General features: G+C 39.2%; 1 protein-coding gene across 1 annotated transcript in view; it reads right to left on the bottom strand.

Moving 5' to 3' along the window:
* POLR2B (RNA polymerase II subunit B) overlaps positions 1-19,020 on the bottom strand; it is a 47,018-nt gene that overhangs the window by 1,685 nt on the left and 26,313 nt on the right. Inside the window, exons 16-25 of the mRNA XM_059384536.1 lie at positions 16,745-16,899; positions 15,722-15,920; positions 15,245-15,413; positions 7,851-7,947; positions 6,291-6,385; positions 4,455-4,705; positions 4,285-4,374; positions 3,747-3,854; positions 2,370-2,483; positions 1,836-1,996 (exon numbers count right to left, since the gene is read on the bottom strand). Coding sequence (XP_059240519.1) covers positions 1,836-1,996; positions 2,370-2,483; positions 3,747-3,854; positions 4,285-4,374; positions 4,455-4,705; positions 6,291-6,385; positions 7,851-7,947; positions 15,245-15,413; positions 15,722-15,920; positions 16,745-16,899 — 1,439 coding nt within the window. The remainder of the gene's footprint in view (positions 1-1,835; positions 1,997-2,369; positions 2,484-3,746; positions 3,855-4,284; positions 4,375-4,454; positions 4,706-6,290; positions 6,386-7,850; positions 7,948-15,244; positions 15,414-15,721; positions 15,921-16,744; positions 16,900-19,020) is intronic.

Genomic DNA, 19,020 nt, shown 5'->3' with positions numbered 1-19,020 from the left:
AAGAATGCAATCTTACCATTTCATCAAAGCTCAAGATCTAATTAGCTGTTTATAAGAAAAACAGGAATGTACAGCCCAGAAATGCAATCAGCAAAATCCAGAGTGTGAGAAACCCTCCAGGGCAAATAATCCAGTTTCTTCAACAAATAAACTACAAGGAAATCAAGTCGAAGGGCAAGCTATAGTTTAAAAAAATTAAGAAACAAAACCCTTCAACTGTGAAACACAGATGTATTTGTATCCTGACTGAAATCAACCAACCTATTTAAAAATTATCCAATCAGGAAGTACTATGGTAAGTGCTGCAAAGTGTGTAAAACTGGCGATTCACAGACCTCTGCCCCTGGGGTTAATAATACACTATATGTTCATTTAAAATAAATAAGTAATCCAATCAGGAAATTTTAACATCAGATACTTAATAATAGCAAGGTTACAGATGACCCCTGAAAAATGTGTAAGGGGCGCTGATAAATACAAATGATTCACTGAGATGGTTTCAGATTCTACATCACAGCTAACCTTTAAGCAACTACAACTGGTTTTGGCACAGCATCAAAAAACAATATCCACAGTCACCTAAAAAGGTTACTAAAATATTCCTCCCTTTTCCAACCACATATCTATGTGAGGTAGGATTTTTCCTCATATACTTAAATATAAAAAATACTGCAATGGAATGAATGCAGAAGCAGATACAAGAATCCTGTCATCATCTAGTAAACCAGCTCACTAAAGAGATTTGCAGGGGCACCTGGATGGTCAGAGTCTGCCTTTGGCCCATGTCATGACCTCAGGGTCCGGGGATCCAGCCCCAGTCAGGCACCCTGCTCAGTGGGCAGTCTGCCTTTTAAGGGCATAGGATATGATCAGCACTGACTTATGCGCAACTGATGAATTACTGAACTCTACATCCGAAATTAATGATGTACTGTGTATTGGATAACTGAATTTAAATTAAAAAATTTTTTTAGAGATTTGCAAAAAGGTAAACAAATGTCACTCATCACTAAATATGGTAAATGTATTTTCCATTAAAAATGTTATTTATGTTAATGTGTAATGGGTTTGTTTTTTAAGATTTGTTTGAGGGAGAGAGGGAGAACACGCACACAAAATGGGCAGCGCAGAGGGAGAGAGAATCCTCCAGCAGACTCTGAGCACAAAGCCTAATGCAGGGCTCGATCCCAGGACCCTCAGATCATGACCTGAACTAAAAACCAAGAGTCAGATGCTCAACCAACTAAGCCACGCAGGTGCCCCCTTATTTTTTAATAAATTAATATTTAAGTCTTAATTTCAATTAGTTACTATTTTAAGTCTTTAGCATGATTAACATCAATGGATACAATTCTAACAAAAGCTCTGAGGGGTCCTGGAACCAAGAAATTTGAGAACCACTCTTTCATAAATAAATGCTGAAATATATTTATAAAAGAAACTGATGTCTACATTTTGCTTAAAAATAATCAGGAGTTGGGGTGCCTGGGTGGTTCAGCGGGCTGTGCCTTTGGCTCGGGTCATGATCCTGGAGTCCCAGGATTGAGTCCCGCATTAGGCTCCCTGCTCAGCAGGGGGTCTGCTTCTCCCACTGACCGACCTCTCTCATTCTCTCTCTTTCATAAATAAAATCTTAAAAAAAAAAAAAAAAAATCAGGAGCTGGTAGGTGTGGGGAGATAAATGTAGTAAGACTGGCCACTGATAATCACTGATGGGGAGGGACAGGCCCACAGGGGCTTTCATTATACCATTATCTCTATTTTGAATGTGTTTAACATTTTTCACTTAAAAAGGCTAATTAATAATAACAATGATGGTGATGCAGCTCTCTTACCGAGATCTACCCTCCATGGGCTGTCTATTAAGGATCTGAATAGGTCCCCTGGCACGAGAATGAATCTTATCATCCACCATATGCTTCAAACGCTGGTAATATGTGGGACCAATAAAAATCTGTGATGTGATTTTTCGACCAGTGAACCCATTGTACAGGACCTGAAACAGATTTTGAAGTATAGACTTAAAAATATTAAACATACACACATAGATTATATGATTTCATTTGTATGAAAACAAAGCAGACAGAATATAAAATCAAGAGACTGTTTACCTTGGGGTTGGGGTGGGAGTAGTAAATGGAAGGAGACATGAGGGGGCATCTAGGCCCATAAGTGTTCTGGTAATTTTTGAGATCTGGGCGCCAGTCACACAGGTGTGTTCACTTTGTGTGAAATAAATTCATCAAGCCATATATATATGATTTGTGCACATATTTAAAGCATGCATAGTTCAATATGAGAATTGATTTTTTTTACATGGAAACTACATACATACAGAAACAGAGCTACTAATGTAAGAGCAAACATACCTCATTTCCTCTAAGATGGTAGCCATAATCAGATAACAGATTAGAAATCTTCTGCACATTAACAGCATCATTAAATGGAGTGGCATCACCAATTTCGCCCTTGTTGGCTGATACCTTTTTTAAAAAAAGTAGTCTTTAAAAGGTAAATCCTTCTGTCGCCCCTTATAATCTTAATCAATAAAAATATATTCAGTTTTAAAAAGCCCTTCTAGGGGCGCCTGGGTGGCTCAGTTGGTTAAGCAACTGCCTTCGGCTCAGGTCACGGTCCTGGAGTCCCGGGATCGAATCCCGCATGGGGCTCCCAGCTCCATGGGGAGTCTGCTTCTCCCTCTGACCTTCTCGCCTCTCATGCTCTCTCTCACTGTCTCTCTCTCAAATAAATAAATACAAATCTTTAAAAAAAAAAAAAACCCTTCTATATAGGGAAGATTTTGAACTTCAAAATCTGTTACAGAAAGATGTAATATTAAATTTCATTTTATTAGTATCTTAAATATTTCTAACAAACTAATCTGAAAAAATTAAAACTCAATTATAAACCTTCAAAAAGGAAGCTATCCATGAGAACAGATACAAAAAGAGTGAAACTCCCTACTATTTCCCATGGCTCAGAGAAAATAACATTTTAATGCCATAAAACCAAGTCACCCATGTGTTAAGCTATAACCATTCTCTATGTTCATTCTCTATGAACAAGATACTTAAAAACAGCAAACCCCCACTGAACGATACATGAATATAGCTAATAATATAGCTATACAAATATTAAGTTCACAGTGAACTAACCACCAGTGAATTAACTCCTCATCTACAGAAAAGAACCAGGCAAAAGGATAACCATATATGTATGCAGAGACTGGATGTAGTAAATTTTACAAAATTTCTGACTTAGCCAAAACTTCACAGGTTTTTGCTGCGGGGGGAAAAAAACCCACAATTAAAACCAACTTAAAAGCAGGAAAATAAGTACTAGCTTTTTTCCAACAAAGAACTCAAATATGAGAAGTCACCATCATCATTTTGGAAGAAACACCTGTTTGGAACATTTCATTTTTATTTTATACACACACACACACACACACACACACATACATGTGTATATATATATGTATATATATATATTTATTTTGGGGGGAACATATATATATAAATTTTTTTTTAAGATTTTATTTATTTATTCAACAGGCAGAGATCACAAGTAGGCAGAGAGGCAGGAAGAGAGAGAGGTGGAAGCAGGCTCGGTGCTGAGCAGGGAGCCCGATGTGGGGCTCAATCCCAGGACCCCAAGATCATGACCTGAGCCGAAGGCAGTGGCTTTAACCCACTGAGCCACCCAGGCGCCCAGGGGAACATATATTTTTAAAGGAAATCTCTTACCTTCCCTTGAAGACATTCAATCAAGTGACCAATAGTCATTCGAGAGGGAATGGCATGGGGATTTATGATGATATCAGGGGTGATTCCCTCACAGGTGAAAGGCATATCCTAGAAGGAAATTTTTATTTATTTATTAAAGATTTTATTTATTTGACAGATCACAAGTAGACAGACAGGCAGAGAGAGAGGGAAGCAGGCTCCCCACTGAGCAGAGAGAGCCCGATGTGGGGCTTGACCCCAGGACCCTGTGATCATGACCTGAGCCAAAGGCAGAGGCTTAACCCACTGAGCCACCCAGGCGCCCCAAAGGAAATTTTTAAAAGGAGACAACTCTCAACTACAAAACTGGAACTGATTCCCCCCACCCTGAAGTTTTCTATGTCCTCAGTTCTGTTCAACATGTTCCATTCATATTCTTACTCAACACTAAAAAGTCAAGCCTCTATCACCTTTGCAGTTTTAAGTTAAAGCAGATTTTGATTCATTAAAATGTTAAGCAGAATTTTGGGTTCGGGTCAGGGAATTACAAGATACCTACCTCTTGTCTGTACTGAATACCGCAAGTACCCTTTTGACCATGTCGACTAGCAAATTTGTCTCCAATCTGTGGAATTCTAACAGAGCGGACCTGAATTCATATAAAAATAGGTTAACTTAAGCCAAACTGGTTAATTTTTATAAACAGCAATATGAAAAAGCTATACTCACCCTTATCTTACAAAATTTATATCCTTCCTGGTTGAGAGTTACCATAACTTGATCCACAATGCCTGTCTCACTGGTTCTCAGGAACGTGCTACAGTCTCTCTTGGTGTAGCGTCTATTAGTGCCTTCCAATTCATCTTCATTTTCAGGCAAGGTGACCGTTTTGCCTATAATAACATCATCTCCTGATACACGGACTCCAGGAGCTATCAAACCATCATCATCCAGCTTGTCATAAATGGCATGCCTCATACCTAGGAGGAAACAGACATGGAATTTTCCGAAATGGTACTACTATATAAAGTATTTAAAATGTCACACAATCCAGGCCATCTGGATGGTTCAGTCAGTTAAGCACTGGCCTTCGGCCGGGGTCAAATCGAGCCCTACATCAGGCTCCCTGCTCAGTGGGGAGTCTGCCTCTCCTGTGCCCTCCACCTCCCACACCCACTTGTGCGTACACATACTCTCAAATAAAAGTCACATAATCCCTCCAAAAGATTAAAACCAAATACATATCAGTTCCAAGTCAGAGAGAAATTCATAGGAATCTTTAACACCATGAACCATGTGTAGTAATAATACAATGCTCTCAATTCTAAATACTACAAACTATTCTGAATTCTTAAAAAAAAAAAAAACAAAAAACAAAAAAAAAACACTGGACTGAGCACTGGAAAATTAGATTATTTATATGCTGGCTGATTTTGGATACAGGTGTTGCCATCTTCTGATCTCTTACGTGAGAAAGAATATGCCCTCGGAGGGCCTGGGTGGCACTAGTTAAGCATCTGACTCTTGGTTTCACCTCAGTTGTGATCTCAGGGTCATGAGATGAAGCCCTGAGTCCTGCTCTGTGGAGAGTCTGCTTGGGTTTCTTTCTCCCTCTTCTATCCCTCCCTCCTGCGCTCACTCCCTCTCAGTGAAATAAATAAATAAATCTTTTTTTTTTTTCCCCTAAAGATTTTATTCATTTTTTTGACAGACAGAGACCACAAGTAGGCAGAGAGGCAGGCAGAGAGAGAGAGAGAGGAGGAAGCAGGCTCCCCGCTGAGCAGGGAGCCCGATACAGGGCTGGATCCCAGGACCCGAGATCATGACCCGAGCCGAAGGCAGAGGCCTTAACCCACTGAGCCACCCAGGCGCCCCTAAATAAATAAATCTTAAAAAGAAAAACAATATGCCCTCTTCACATATTCTTACAGAAATTTTGAATTTCATTGTATGTAAACTTAACTGCACTGGACATCAATTCACTACTACACAGAACCACTCACAGAAAATGAAATAATAGAAAGATGACTTAAAAACAAAACACATTTGACTTCACACAATACCATCAGAAGTCCAAACTGTAGCAGACAGTTTCCCTGGCATGCCCCATCCATCCCACTGCATACAGTTTTTAAGTGTCTGTGAAAATCGTAACTAGATAGTTAAGTTTGAGTTTTCTAGAAGAAACAAAAGTGCCAGGTATGACCTTGGTTTACCTGCTAAGTGTATATGAATATTGTGGCTAGACAAATATGGTCACACGACAATGTGGAGAGGGAGGGAGTTCCCATGCAAACACATAAACTGAGGCAGAGTTCAGAGTACACATAAAAAGGGCTGCAGTGTAACCCATGAAATCACATGACTTCTGTGATCGCCTCTTCAATGCAGGATCTACCAGGGTGGACCTTAACAAGCCAACTCCTATCTGCGAAGACATTATCTTACTTATGAACTCTGCATAACATGAAGCACACTCCCATGTGACGGGGCAGGGAGAGGTATTAAATTAGGAAAACCATGCTATGTTGACTTTAAATTCCATAATTTAAATGTATCACTTACCCTGGCATGTTTCACGAGTTGGCTTCTCAAAAACTTCTTCTTGATCAAATCCTTTTTTAGATTCCTGTTCTTTGTATGATCGATAGAAGACAGACCTAAAAACACATGGTTGTAAAGGTAACTTATATTTTACTTTTATGAAAGAGCTTAGAACATACTGACAACTTTCATTTTATTGATATTTGGGAGACAATTTAAACCATGAATCTAGGACAAGAGTTTACTGTATTAAGAGTCAAAGTTAAGTCTTAAATGCTGTTACATGGGCCACACATACAAGCATTTGACCTGTAATCTTAACACTGCTAGATTATATGAGAACAGCAAAGACCTGAGGTCACTAACTGCAACCTCCTACTAAAATAAGAACCCCTTCCATAATACTGCTCAGAGATGGTCACTCAGGATCTGCTCCAATATTTCTCGTGAGAAGTTTATGGTAGTAAGCTATCATGCCTACCTTCTGGTCCTAGTGCTATCCTAACACTATACAAAAAAAACCCATCGGGGCGCCTGGGTGGCTCAGTGGGTTAAAGCCTCTGCCTTTGGCTCGGGTCATGATCTCAGGGTCCTGGGATCGAGTCCCGTGTCGGGCTCCCTGCTCGGCGGGGGACCTGCTTCCTCCTCTCTCTCTCTCTCTGCCTGCCTGCTCGTGATCTGTCTCTGTCAAATAAATACATTAAAAAAAAAAAATCTTCTATATTTTCTTTTTTTAATTTCCAGTTTTTAACCAATCTTCACATGCTATGTATTTGAGATTGTCAATAAAACTGAGCATAATAAAAAAAGTTTGGGAAAAAAAACCCACTGTAATTTTTTTTTAAACCCACTGTAATTTTAATAGTTATTTATGGGTCCTAAGATTAATAGGTTTATTTTTAGACATTTCCATATTATCTAAATGCAAACATGTATTTGCTTAGCAAAAAAGAGTGGGGGTGAGGACCTCAAAATAGTAGCATCTGAAAATCCTTGTGAAGACACAAGACCTGTGTCTTCAGTCATTCATGACCATTAACCAGGCCTCCTGTTTTCTGGAGTAAGGCATTGATTTCACCACACTAAACTCCATACGGATACCTACAGAACAGTATGTGCCTGTCAGATTTCCAGAAAGTGTCATGAATGGAGGCAGAAGAATAAATATCTTGGGCGCCTGGGTGGCTCAGTGGGTTAAGCCGCTGCCTTCGGCTCAGGTCATGATCTCGCGTCCTGGGATCGAGTCCCACATCGGGCTCTCTGCTCAGCAGGGAGCCTGCTTCCTCCTCTCTCTCTCTCTGCCTGCCTCTCTGCCTACTTATGATCTCTGTCAAATAAATAAATAAAATCTTAAAAAAAAAAAAAAAAGAATAAATATCTTAACAGAAAAATTTCTCTGTTGTCAGATCAAACCTTCCTCCAGCCTGACCTTCAAAACCACCAAAAAAGTTTGGATACATACATGTCAAATCTATTTTTAAAGAACTTTTTTTTCTTTTTCTTTTTTTTAAAGAAAAAAAAGGTTTTATTATTACTGTTTGCACTGTATCTGTGTTTCAACAACTACTGTAAACAGCTGACCTGAAAAAGCCTCTGTCTACAGCTGAACGATTCATGATAACAGAGTCTTCTTGGTTATATCCCGTGTACGATGCAATGGCCACAATGGAGTTGATACCTGTAGTGCACATAAGAGCATATATTAAAGCCTCATCTGGGAAAAAATAAAATTGTTCCTTTCTTTTGTTTATTTATTTTTGAAAAGTTAAAGATTCCTTAAGTTTGTTATACCTGGTACCATTTCCACCATTTACGGAGCAATGTACCTGATATAATGAAAAGAAAAAGAAAAAGGCAAAGCTACAAGACATAAGACCCCAGGAATGTACATCTAGGGGCACCTCGGTGGCTTAATCAGTAGAGCAAGCGACTTGATTTCAGGGTCATGAGTCCGAGCCCCATGTTGGGTGTAGAGATTACGTAAAATATTTAAAAAAAAAAAAAAAAAAAAAAGAAGAGGAACGTACATCTAATTGACACTACCTTACTTTAAGCAATAGCTGCACGTTTTGCAAACTGTGGCTGTGACGGTCCTGAACAAGACACGTTTCCTATCTAAGCTGCAGTAATTTTTCTGACCATGGATTATCATTCCTTCTGCGACAGATTTTTACATTCCTTTAATGCATTCAGGATGACTCGCAAAGTAACCTGCAGTTTTTCTGACAACTCGCTCTCTCCCTGCTAAGCACTGTAGCCCTGTTCTTCTGAGTTATTTCAGAACCTTGTGCTACCATATGCACCACTTCCACCACCAGATCTATAACCACTACCGAGGGGCTACCAGAGCTTCTTCCACCAAAACTGCCCTCCTTCATGGGTCCACAATTTGACTGCTGCTGTCCACTGTAAATTCCAAAATCATCATAGTTCCTACCATCACCATGGTTAACTCTTCCAAATTCCCCCCTTCAGGAGCACCTGGCTGACTCAGTCAGTTAAGCATCTGCCTTTGGCTCAGGTCATGATCTCAGGGTTCTGCGATCAAGTTCTGCATCCGGTTCCCTGCTCAGCAGAGAGTCTGCTTCTCCCTCTCCCCCTGCTTCACACTCTTTCTCTCTGATAAATAAAATCTTAAAAAAAAAATTCCCCCTTCAATGTAACCACCATTTCCTCCACCACCACCACATCCACGTCCCTGGTGTCCATATCCTGGGCCCACCACAACCTCCTCTACTGCTATAACCAAGACGACCACCGTCATCACCACCACCCTCTATAACCATCTCTGCTGCCACACCACAGCCTCCTCTCCCACTGAAGTTCCTCCATCACCTACGAAGTAGCCACACCCACCTCTACGACCTCTTTGTGATCCAGCACACTACATTTCTTGCTTACAAAATGCCTTTTCCACTTCACAATCCTGCATGTTAATAGTGTGGCATTTCTAAATAGCAATTATGTCAACTGTATCATGATCATCAAAAGTTACAAAAGTCCTCTCCTTTTCCACCTCTTCCTGTCTTCCATAACTTCCATGGTTTCAATCTTGCCACTCCTTTTTTTGTTGTTGTTTAAATATATAAGTAATATCTCCACCCAACAGGGTACTCAAACTCACAACCCTGGGATCAAGAGTTCCATGTTCCTCCAACTAAGCCAAACAGGTGCCCCAAGAGTTTTGTTATTAACTTGAATTCATTTCTAACACCTTAAAAATAAATTTACAAAGCTTAGAATTCAAACTTTTCTTGAAAAATCAGATCTGGCATCATTGGGCTCACTTACACACATCACAACCATAGCTGAAGCTGAATAGAGCTAACCCCAGTGGAAAGGCAAACCTCTCTCTAATCTGCCTAATGCTACAGGAGTCTAAGGCTGCAAGCCCTAATTAAAATATAACACTAAGTACTTTGTGCTAAATATAACCTTGACTGCTCTCTACAAAAGAAGAATCATACTAACAAGAGGGCATTTGTTCTTCTGAGGACCTTGATGGGTTTGTGTATTTAAAGTTGGAGCTAAAGTGCTCTGCTTGGAGTGTGAAATTCTACAAGGAAAGGGCAGTATTGGGGAAGTGGACACAAGTGGATAAAACCCTCGTAGCAGGGAAGGCCTTCAGAGAATCAGAAAAGTCTAATAAATAGTCACTCTTCGGGTGTGCAATGAAAACTCCTCCTGAAATCTAAATGATTTCCTCCATGAAATCTTAGTAGCACCCACACTGGTCACCATCATTTCGTGTGGATTCTTTGAGAGAACTAGAAGAATTTTAAGTTTTACAAATGATCAAGCAGCATAATACAAGGAAAATACATAAAGATGCAGGTTCCTGAAGGCAGGGGAGGCTCTGAAAGGTGGACATTTGCAAAAATCTTGGGGTCCTGCATGATGTGATATGCTCCCACTAAGGAAGCCAGGAGTAGGGCATATATCACATCTGTGATATGGGGAACAGGCAAGACTTTCCCAGCATGTCCTCACATTGTGGTGGAGCACCACCTATGCCCTGCACCTCTATCCAGGTGATGCAGCCTATAGGTGCTCAACTGTCTTGGCCTTGTGAGGCTTTCCTGTCTCTTGTGTGACAATTCCTGGATCACCCACATCTGTGTGCTCCATCAACTACAGCCCAGGAGGCAGTCCCTTCCTTCCCAGAACCTTTACCCAAGGTATCTGGGAAAGTCTGAGATCAGCCAAATTTATCTAAAAACAGGAACTTCTTAATTATGCTTCTTATAGTTTTTTCTTAAAAGCCCCAAATCAAGATGCAATGTAATGAAGAGGAAAAGGAAGAAGAAAGAGAGAGAGGAGAAAAGGTCAACATTTGGTCAAAAAGGAAAAACATAGGCCAGAGCCTTGAATTCTAGACTTCTATTTCTTAAGTTGTATAACTTTGGGCAATAACTTTTCGGCTCCTGTCTCCACAGCTGTAAATCAGAGATGATACCACCACCAATATTTATAATCAGTTAACATTTATTCCTCCCATACTAATTGCCAGGCACTAAGCCATGAGTTTTAAATAGATTTAGTCATTTAGTCATCACAAAAACTTTATGAGATAGGTACTATTATTATTCTCAATTTGCAGGTGAAAAAAATATCAAAATGCTTTTATGATGCTTAAAAGTAACATGTGTAAAGCACCTTGGATGGTGTTTCACGCAAACTCAATGCCCAATAAATACAAGTAACTTCAATAAAAGTATCTGTGAGCTGTGGAGCGCCTGGGTAGCTCAGTTGGTTGAGCAGCCAACTCCTGATTTCAGCTCAGGTCATGATCTCAGAGTCCTGGGATGGACCCTCAAATCTGGCTCCAAACTCAGCAGGGAGTCTGCTTCAGGATTCTCTCTCCCTGTCCCCCCAACTCACTCTCTAAAATAAATGAATAAATCTTTAAAAGAAAAAAAAGAAAAAAGAAAGTATCTGTCAGCTAAAGGACTATAAAAATCTGAAATCTAGGACTACAGCCCACCTGTCAGCCAGGGTCACCCCTTCCTGCCACTTTGCTCTCACGCACGTCAAACCGCAGCTCAGCACTGAGGACGCGCTAAGTCCCTAGACACACTTTTTTTTTTTTTTTAAGATTTTATTTATTTATTTGACAGAGAGAAATCACAAGTAGATGGAGAGGCAGGCAGAGAGAGAGAGAGGGAAGCAGGCTCTCTGCTGAGCAGAGAGCCCGATGTGGGACTCGATCCCAGGACTCTGAGATCATGACCTGAGCCGAAGGCAGCGGCTTAACCCACTGAGCCACCCAGGCGCCCAGTCCCTAGACACACTTTAACATGAAATTCTGTCACAAGGATTTTTGCTTCCAGAAGATGTCAACCACGGTAATAGTACACTACAGAAACAGGAATGATACTCATCAAAAAAGTCATTCCTTAACATAACATGATTGGCTCCAACCTCTCAGTCAGGGCTCAGAATCTGGCCAATGAAGATGGCACATAAGACCAGGCCAGGGGCAATAATTCAGCCAGGAGGTCGGGAGATTGGTTACATCAACAGAGTGAACCAAGAAGTACAAAAAAATGAGGTCAATGGGAGCCAGATTTCTCCTTATCAGAAAATGGGAGTTCTAAAATAAACACTCCACTGTGGCGCAATGGATAGCGCATTGGACTTCTAAACTAAACACTCCAGTGTTGGACTACAATGAGCGATATTAGTGTGAACTCACATTTCCTCTGACATACAGTCACAAAAATAGGCAAAATGGCAGGGGGGCAGTATGTGCATACATATTTTCCTCAGTTATCCGCTGAGAGAACCTAGAAATGATGATATCCTAATAGAAAAAAGCACACTTAGCACCCATACTATCCTTCGCTGAAAGGAGCAATGGCTGATTCCATGCTTAAGGAAAAGCACAAAATACAAGTACGTAAAGAAAGATGATGGACCTATCAGGAGTCATCTTGAAGGTGTTCCCACTGGAAAATCTGGGGCAATTTTAGCATCAAAATGGAATGAATGATGGAATTAGAAAATCGCCATTTGGCAAAAATCATCCTGCTAAACTAATGGCTGAAAGTTTGTAAGGAACAGAATATTTACATCGTCTCAAAGTATCTCTTCACAGAAGATTTACTATGACTTAGTACAAAATACTAATAATTAACAAAAAATGGAGAAATCTATTTAGACACCATCTTAATCATATGATAAACGTTAAAAGTCACTACTAATGGCACATATAGACAGCATGTGCCTCCTGATAGGATGCAAAGAGAATACAGCATTATTTCTACACTAGTCCTGCCAAAAATGCATACCCTGAATATAATCATGGGGAAACAGAAACAAGGTCCAAAGTATAACTTGCCTGAATGCTTCAAAATGAGAGACAAGGAAAAACAAAAGAACTGCTCCACCCTGAGGAGACTAAGAGACATACAACTAAATGCACTGCACAATCCTGGATTAGATCCTAGACCCATGAAGGACATTATTAGGACAACTGGCAAAATGTGAACTAGGGACTGTTCACTAGATGGAGTTCAAAGCTAAGCTCCTGATTTTGACTGTGGTATTGTGGAGAATGGCCTTGTTTTTAGGAAAGATTCACTGAAGAATTAAAAAGTGATGTGGCTTCATGTCTACAACTTACTCTCTAATGGTTCAGGAAGAGGAAGGCGATGAATAAGGCAAATGTGGTAAAACGTGAACTGGGAAATCTGGAAAAGAGTATACAGAAGTTCTTTGTACTAGTCTCACAACGCTTCTATCAGTTTGAAATTACCTCAAAATACAGTTTTTAGGATAGATACTGTGATTAAGGCATGAAGCCGTAACAGAACCAAAAAGCATGTGTAGTCCCTACCAGCCATGACTTCACCACTTCATACCAGTATCAAAAGATTTTACCTCAAATCTAATCCTTTACCTTATTTCTTTTTTCCTGTAGCCATAAAGAAATCACTATCTAAATGTTGAAGAAAACCCAGCAGTGCAAGCATCCCCCAAAGATAGGAGCATATTGTAGGCAATCTAACAGACTGTTTTCCTAGACAAGAGTAACCTCTTGTGGAGGACTCTGAAAATAAATCATTCTAACTTATGAGAATATGCTATCAAAATGTTAGATCCCTTAGTATAGTTAATAATTTAAGGCCACTATTTACTAAGCAAGTTCTAAATAGATCACATTACCCACAGTTAAAGCCAAAATCCTATTAATAATAAGGTAAGAAAACAGTTATACCAAAGAACTATGCTGCTTCCTTTAACATTCAACGCTTCTCTACCCTTTAGACTTTTTTACCTGTTGTCCAGTCTCCTTAAGAATCTCCTCCTGAAAATTCCTGATTCTCCTCATCAGCTACATCTCTAATCTCTTCTCATTTCTTTTCCTGGTAGCTACAGTTCTGTCTCTGGCGAATTTCCCTCAGCCATTCTCATGGTATCCTATACTTACCACTAATAAACTTCACGGCTCTAGATTTGACCTGCTTGCAAACCACATTTATAACTACTAGAAAATCTTTTCTGGGGGCACCTGGGTGGCTCAGTAGTTTAAGCATCTTCCTTTGGCTCAGGTCATGATCCCAGGATCCTGGGATCAAGTCCTGCATTAGGTTCCCTGCTCAGTGGGGAGTCTGCTTCTCTCTCTCTCCCTCTGCTCCTCTCCCAGCTCATTCTCTCTCTGACGATAAAATCTCTAAAAAACAACAACAAAAAAACCCCTAAAAATTAAACATACTTAAAAAAAAAAAAAAGAAAAGAAAAAGAAAATCTTTTCTGGGGCACGGGGGTGAGTCAGTCGGTTGTGTCTGCTTTCAGCTCAGGTCATGATTTTGGGGTCCTGGGATCCAGCACCCCCCACCCCACCCCTCAGGGAATCTGCTTCTTCCTCTCCCTTGGCTTCTGCCCCTCCCTCCTGCTCCTGTGTGCATGCTCTCACTCTCTCTCAAATAAATAATCTTAAAAAAAAAAATCTTAGCTATGGCAACAATTCAAAATCAACACACTGAAAACTGAATTTTTGGGGCACCTGGGTGGCTCAGTTGCTTAAGCAACTGCCTTCAGCTTAGTCATGATCCCAAAGTCCCAGGATCAAGTCCCAGGATGGAGTCCCTCATGAGGCTCCCAGCTCCACAGGAAGTCTGCTTCTCCCTCTCCCCTCTCATGCTCTCTCACTCTTTCTCTCAAATAAATAAAATCTTTTAAAAAAAAAAAAGCATTTTTTTTGTATCTTACATCTAAAACATCTTCCTTGTAATGTGCTCCCAATCTTATGAAGAGTACCCCCTATCTTCTTGATCACCCAAGCCACAAATACTAACAATATTTCCAATCCCTATCTTCCCTCCCTTCATCACTCCACATCCAATTAATCGAGGGTATTCCAACAGGCATTTATCCCCTACTCTTCTTTCTTAAGGACCTTACCAATTCCTAACTTAGAACATTGCAAAAACCTCTAAATTATCTCCTTCCAATACCATACCTGACTACAATCTGTATCAACTGGCAGAATGATAGTCCTAAAATAAATCTCTTAATTGCACTACTTCCTTGCTACAAAAGGCTGGATGCGTCTTCATTCTCAAAATTCAACCTGGTCTCTCTGCACTATGAGAGACTCCTGCACTTACACTCCAGTCACACTAAAGTGCCAGGACTACTACTATTCCCATATCTCATACACGCAAGCATCTAAGCCCTTCCTCATCCCATCTCTCAAATTCAAATACCCTTTCATCAACTTTATACTGCTCTAAAATGCCACCTCCCCTGTGAAACTGGCTCTAGATTTCCATTAGGAGTCAATCACTTCCTGTACCTCATCATAACACTTTCCGCGTATCTACCTCTTTATTATTTGTGTTGTTTCCCACATGATAAATTCTGAGAGAAGAAATGCTGTGTCATATGTATTTTATTAACCCTCCCAAGCACCCAGAAAAGTGCCAAGCATGAGATGATCTTAAAAAACTAAAGACCGAAACTGAACATACCTGCTGGCAGCTCCCGAAATCTTAGATATTCCATAGACCGTGTAGTCACAAGTGGTTTTTGAGGATAATACAGAACATGGGCCAGTGTATCCATACGAACATGGAAGTTGGTGATATAAACTCCCATAGCCTGCTTACCCATAGCAGACTGATATGTGTTTCTAGGGGACTAAATGTAGAAACGAAAAGCAGAATCAATGAAAATTTAACTACTTCTAAAGGAACAATCTTCACAGGGTACTATATATATCAGGAATATGGTTGGAAAAGGTTATGCTTTTTTCTGAAAGGTAAATGAACATTTGGAAAAATCAACTATGGCTCCTAACAGTGAAATAGTAAGTATATTATACGCATATTTTGTAGGAATTCACAGTCCTTTTCATCACCACCCTTTTAAGAAAAACTACAGATTAATCTAATTTTTTCTACTTCTCCCAATTCCTCACGAACCAGAAGTTAAAAACTGCTACCAACCTGGTTATGATCAGGAAAGGGAATAATAGATGCACAGACACCAAGTATCATTGACGGGTGGATCTCGCAGTGTGTATATGTGGAACAATAAGCTACTTCTTTCTCCTGTAAATCATCTGGAGTCATGGCAAGCATCACTGTTTCTTCTTCCAGTGTATCAATATATTCTACTACCCCACTGGCCACAAGATCCTGCCAACTAAAATAAAATTCACCTTATTTCCTTCCTTACTTAAGTATTTTAACTAAACTTACTACTTAACAAAGAGTATTCCTGTATCTACATGTACAAATACAGAAAAGAATTCCAAAATAAGTATATTATTAATAGTGGGGGGGGGAGCAAGTTACTAAACCATACATATGAAGTGTGGTCCTATAAATACTACTAGTTTGTCTTGTTTTGTCCTTTCTTTGAACTATGTGGGGGCACCTGGCCGGCTCTGTCACAGGAGCATGCAACTCTTGATACTGGGATTATGAGTCCAAGCTCCACACTGGTATAGAAATTATAAAATCTTTTTAAATAAATAAAGGAAATTATTTGTGGATATATAGATATGAGTTACTTTTTAAGAGGAAAATATGAATTGGGGGCTTTTATGTGTTTTTTAATTATATATGTTGTTTGAAATTTTTTTATAAAAAATATACATTTAAGCATTAAAAAGAAGCTTTAAAACAGGTTCATCCTTTTATTAAAATTTTTATTTACTCTTATCTGTATTACATATTACATATACATAACTTATATGTTACTTATTATTATTACATTTTAACAGGTCACAAAGACTTTTATTCTTAAAACCCTATAAGTCCATTACGTGATGACAAAATTAAGAAACACAAATGTGACTGCTAAGAGTGTCTTTTTGGGGGCAATGAAAATGTTCAGGAATTTGGTAGTAGTGATTGATGCACAATCTTATGAATATACTAAAAAACAATGAACTGTAATACTTCCAAATGTTAAATTTATGGTGTGTGAATTGTACTCAATTTTTTCTCACTGCATGTTCTTACCTGTAGTTGTTATATTCTCTCTCTTTCAATTGATCAATATGTCTCTTCTTCAAAAGTAGCTTTTGTTTTTCTACAATCAGAAGTGGCCTGCAAATACGGCCTGCATCTGTATAGATCCGAATCTCCCTCTCTCGAATATCTCTAATCATAGAAACCTGTAAGTAAAAAGACAAAAGAATCTCATGAATGTTTATTTTTTCTGTATCACTAAGACTTTGCTAAAAATAAAATTCCTAGTAAATTTCTTGAGGAAACAACTATCAAATAAAATGGACAAATTTTAGTTTATCATTGTTGAATATACTAAAAACCTAGGTCTAATTTAAAATTTTGTAAGGAGGGGAGCCTGAGGGGCGCCTGGGTGGCTCAGTGGGTTAAAGCCTCTGCTTTCGGCCCAAGTCATGATCCCAGGGTCCTGGGATCGAGCCCCACATCAGGCTCTCTGCTCAGCAGGGAGCCTGCTTCCCCCTCTCTCTCTCTGCCTGCCTCTCTGCCTACTTACGATCTCTCTCTCTGTCAAATAAATAAATAAACTCTTAAAAAAAAAAAAAAAAAAGAGGGGAGCCTGGGTAGCTCGGTTATTAAGTGTATGCCTTCAGATTGGTCATGATCCTGGGATCGAGCCCCACATAGGGCTCCCTGCTCAGCAGGAAGCCTGTTTTTCCCTATTCCACTCCCCTGCTTATGTTCCCTCTCTCACTGTGTCTCTCTCTGTCAAATACATAAATAAAATCTTTAAAAACAATAATAATAAAATAAAAAGTAAAATTTTATAAAGAACAAATATTTAAACTTGGTAATTATAAAGCTGAATAATATCTGGCAATAATGTCATGCAAGATAAAGTAAAATGAAGAAAATATATTTTTGGCCTCACAAACACTAGTATATAAACCTTATTTTGGTAACTACATAGTCTTCACTTTGCAACCTTTCGGTAACCAACCCTGTATCACTGCATTGATATTTTCTCAGTAATAAGCTCAACTTGTGACACCTATCAAACAAATGACATAGTCTACCTGTCCAACACAGCAGTCACTAGCCACATGTCAATATTAAGCACCTGAAATGTGGCCATTCATTCTGAACTGATATAGGCTGCAGTGTACAACATGTACAAACTACAAAACAGACTTCAAAGGCAGTACCACATAAACATAAACAAAGCAGAAACAGATCCATAAATAAAGAGAACAAACTGGTGGTTGTCAGAGGGGAGGAGCTGGAGGGATGGACAGATAGGGTCGAGGGAAGTAGGAGGTACAGGCTTCCAGTTACGGAATGCATAAGTCATGGGGATAAATGGTACAGTGCAGGGAATGTAGTCGAGGATACTGTAACAGCATGTATGGTGACAGATGGTAACTACCTTTGTGGTGAGCATAATATAGAGAGCTGTCAAATCACTGTTGTATACCTGAAACTATCAATTATAATAATAAAAAAGTACCACAAAAAAATAAGGAATGTAAAATTTCCCATAAATAATCCTTTATTCTGGGCGCCTGGGTGGCTCAGTGGGTTAAGCCGCTGCCTTCGGCTCAGGTCATGATCTCAGGGTCCTGGGATCGAGTCCCGCATCGGGCTCTCTGCTCAGCAGGAGCCTGCTTCCTCCTCTCTCTCTCTCTGCCTGCCTCTCTGCCTACTTGTGATCTCTCTCTGTAAAATAAAAAAAAAAAAACTTAAAAAAAAAAAATAAAAAAAAAAATAAATAAATAAATAAATAAAAATTAAAAAAAAAAAAATAATCCTTTATTCTGATTAGATGTTGAAACTATTATTTTGGATGTATCAGGTCAAATAAAATATATCATTAAAATTACTTTAATGTTTCTTATTTTTTTTAACATGGCTACTAGAGAAATTTAAATTACGTATGTAGCTCAGGTGCTATTTCTACTGGAAGAACTAGAAAATACATTCCCAGAAAACATAAAAAAATATTTTGGGCAGGGGCAGCTGGCTGGCTCAGTCGGAAGAGCAAGCAGCTCTTGATCTTCGGATCATGACCATGCGGGGCATAGAGCTTAAGCTGAAAAAAAGAAAAAGCAGGGGGAGGGGAATTTACAATTAAAAAAAATAATAATAATTACTAAAAGCACTGCAGAATTTGAAGTACCAATTTACAAAGAAATAAGTCAAAAAGGAAACAACTAAGAATTTTCGATGAATTATCTCGACCTAATATATAATAATCTTGGAAATCAGCTACAAAAATGAATTGACAGTGAGTTGGGAAATGAAAAAACAGACTGGTATTTCTCCTAGAAAAG

This window comes from Mustela nigripes, chromosome 1 (assembly GCF_022355385.1).
Source record: "Mustela nigripes isolate SB6536 chromosome 1, MUSNIG.SB6536, whole genome shotgun sequence".
Lineage (NCBI taxonomy): Eukaryota > Metazoa > Chordata > Mammalia > Carnivora > Mustelidae > Mustela > Mustela nigripes.
Note: the sequence above shows the minus strand (reverse complement) of the source record. Positions and strands in the feature narration are given on the sequence as shown.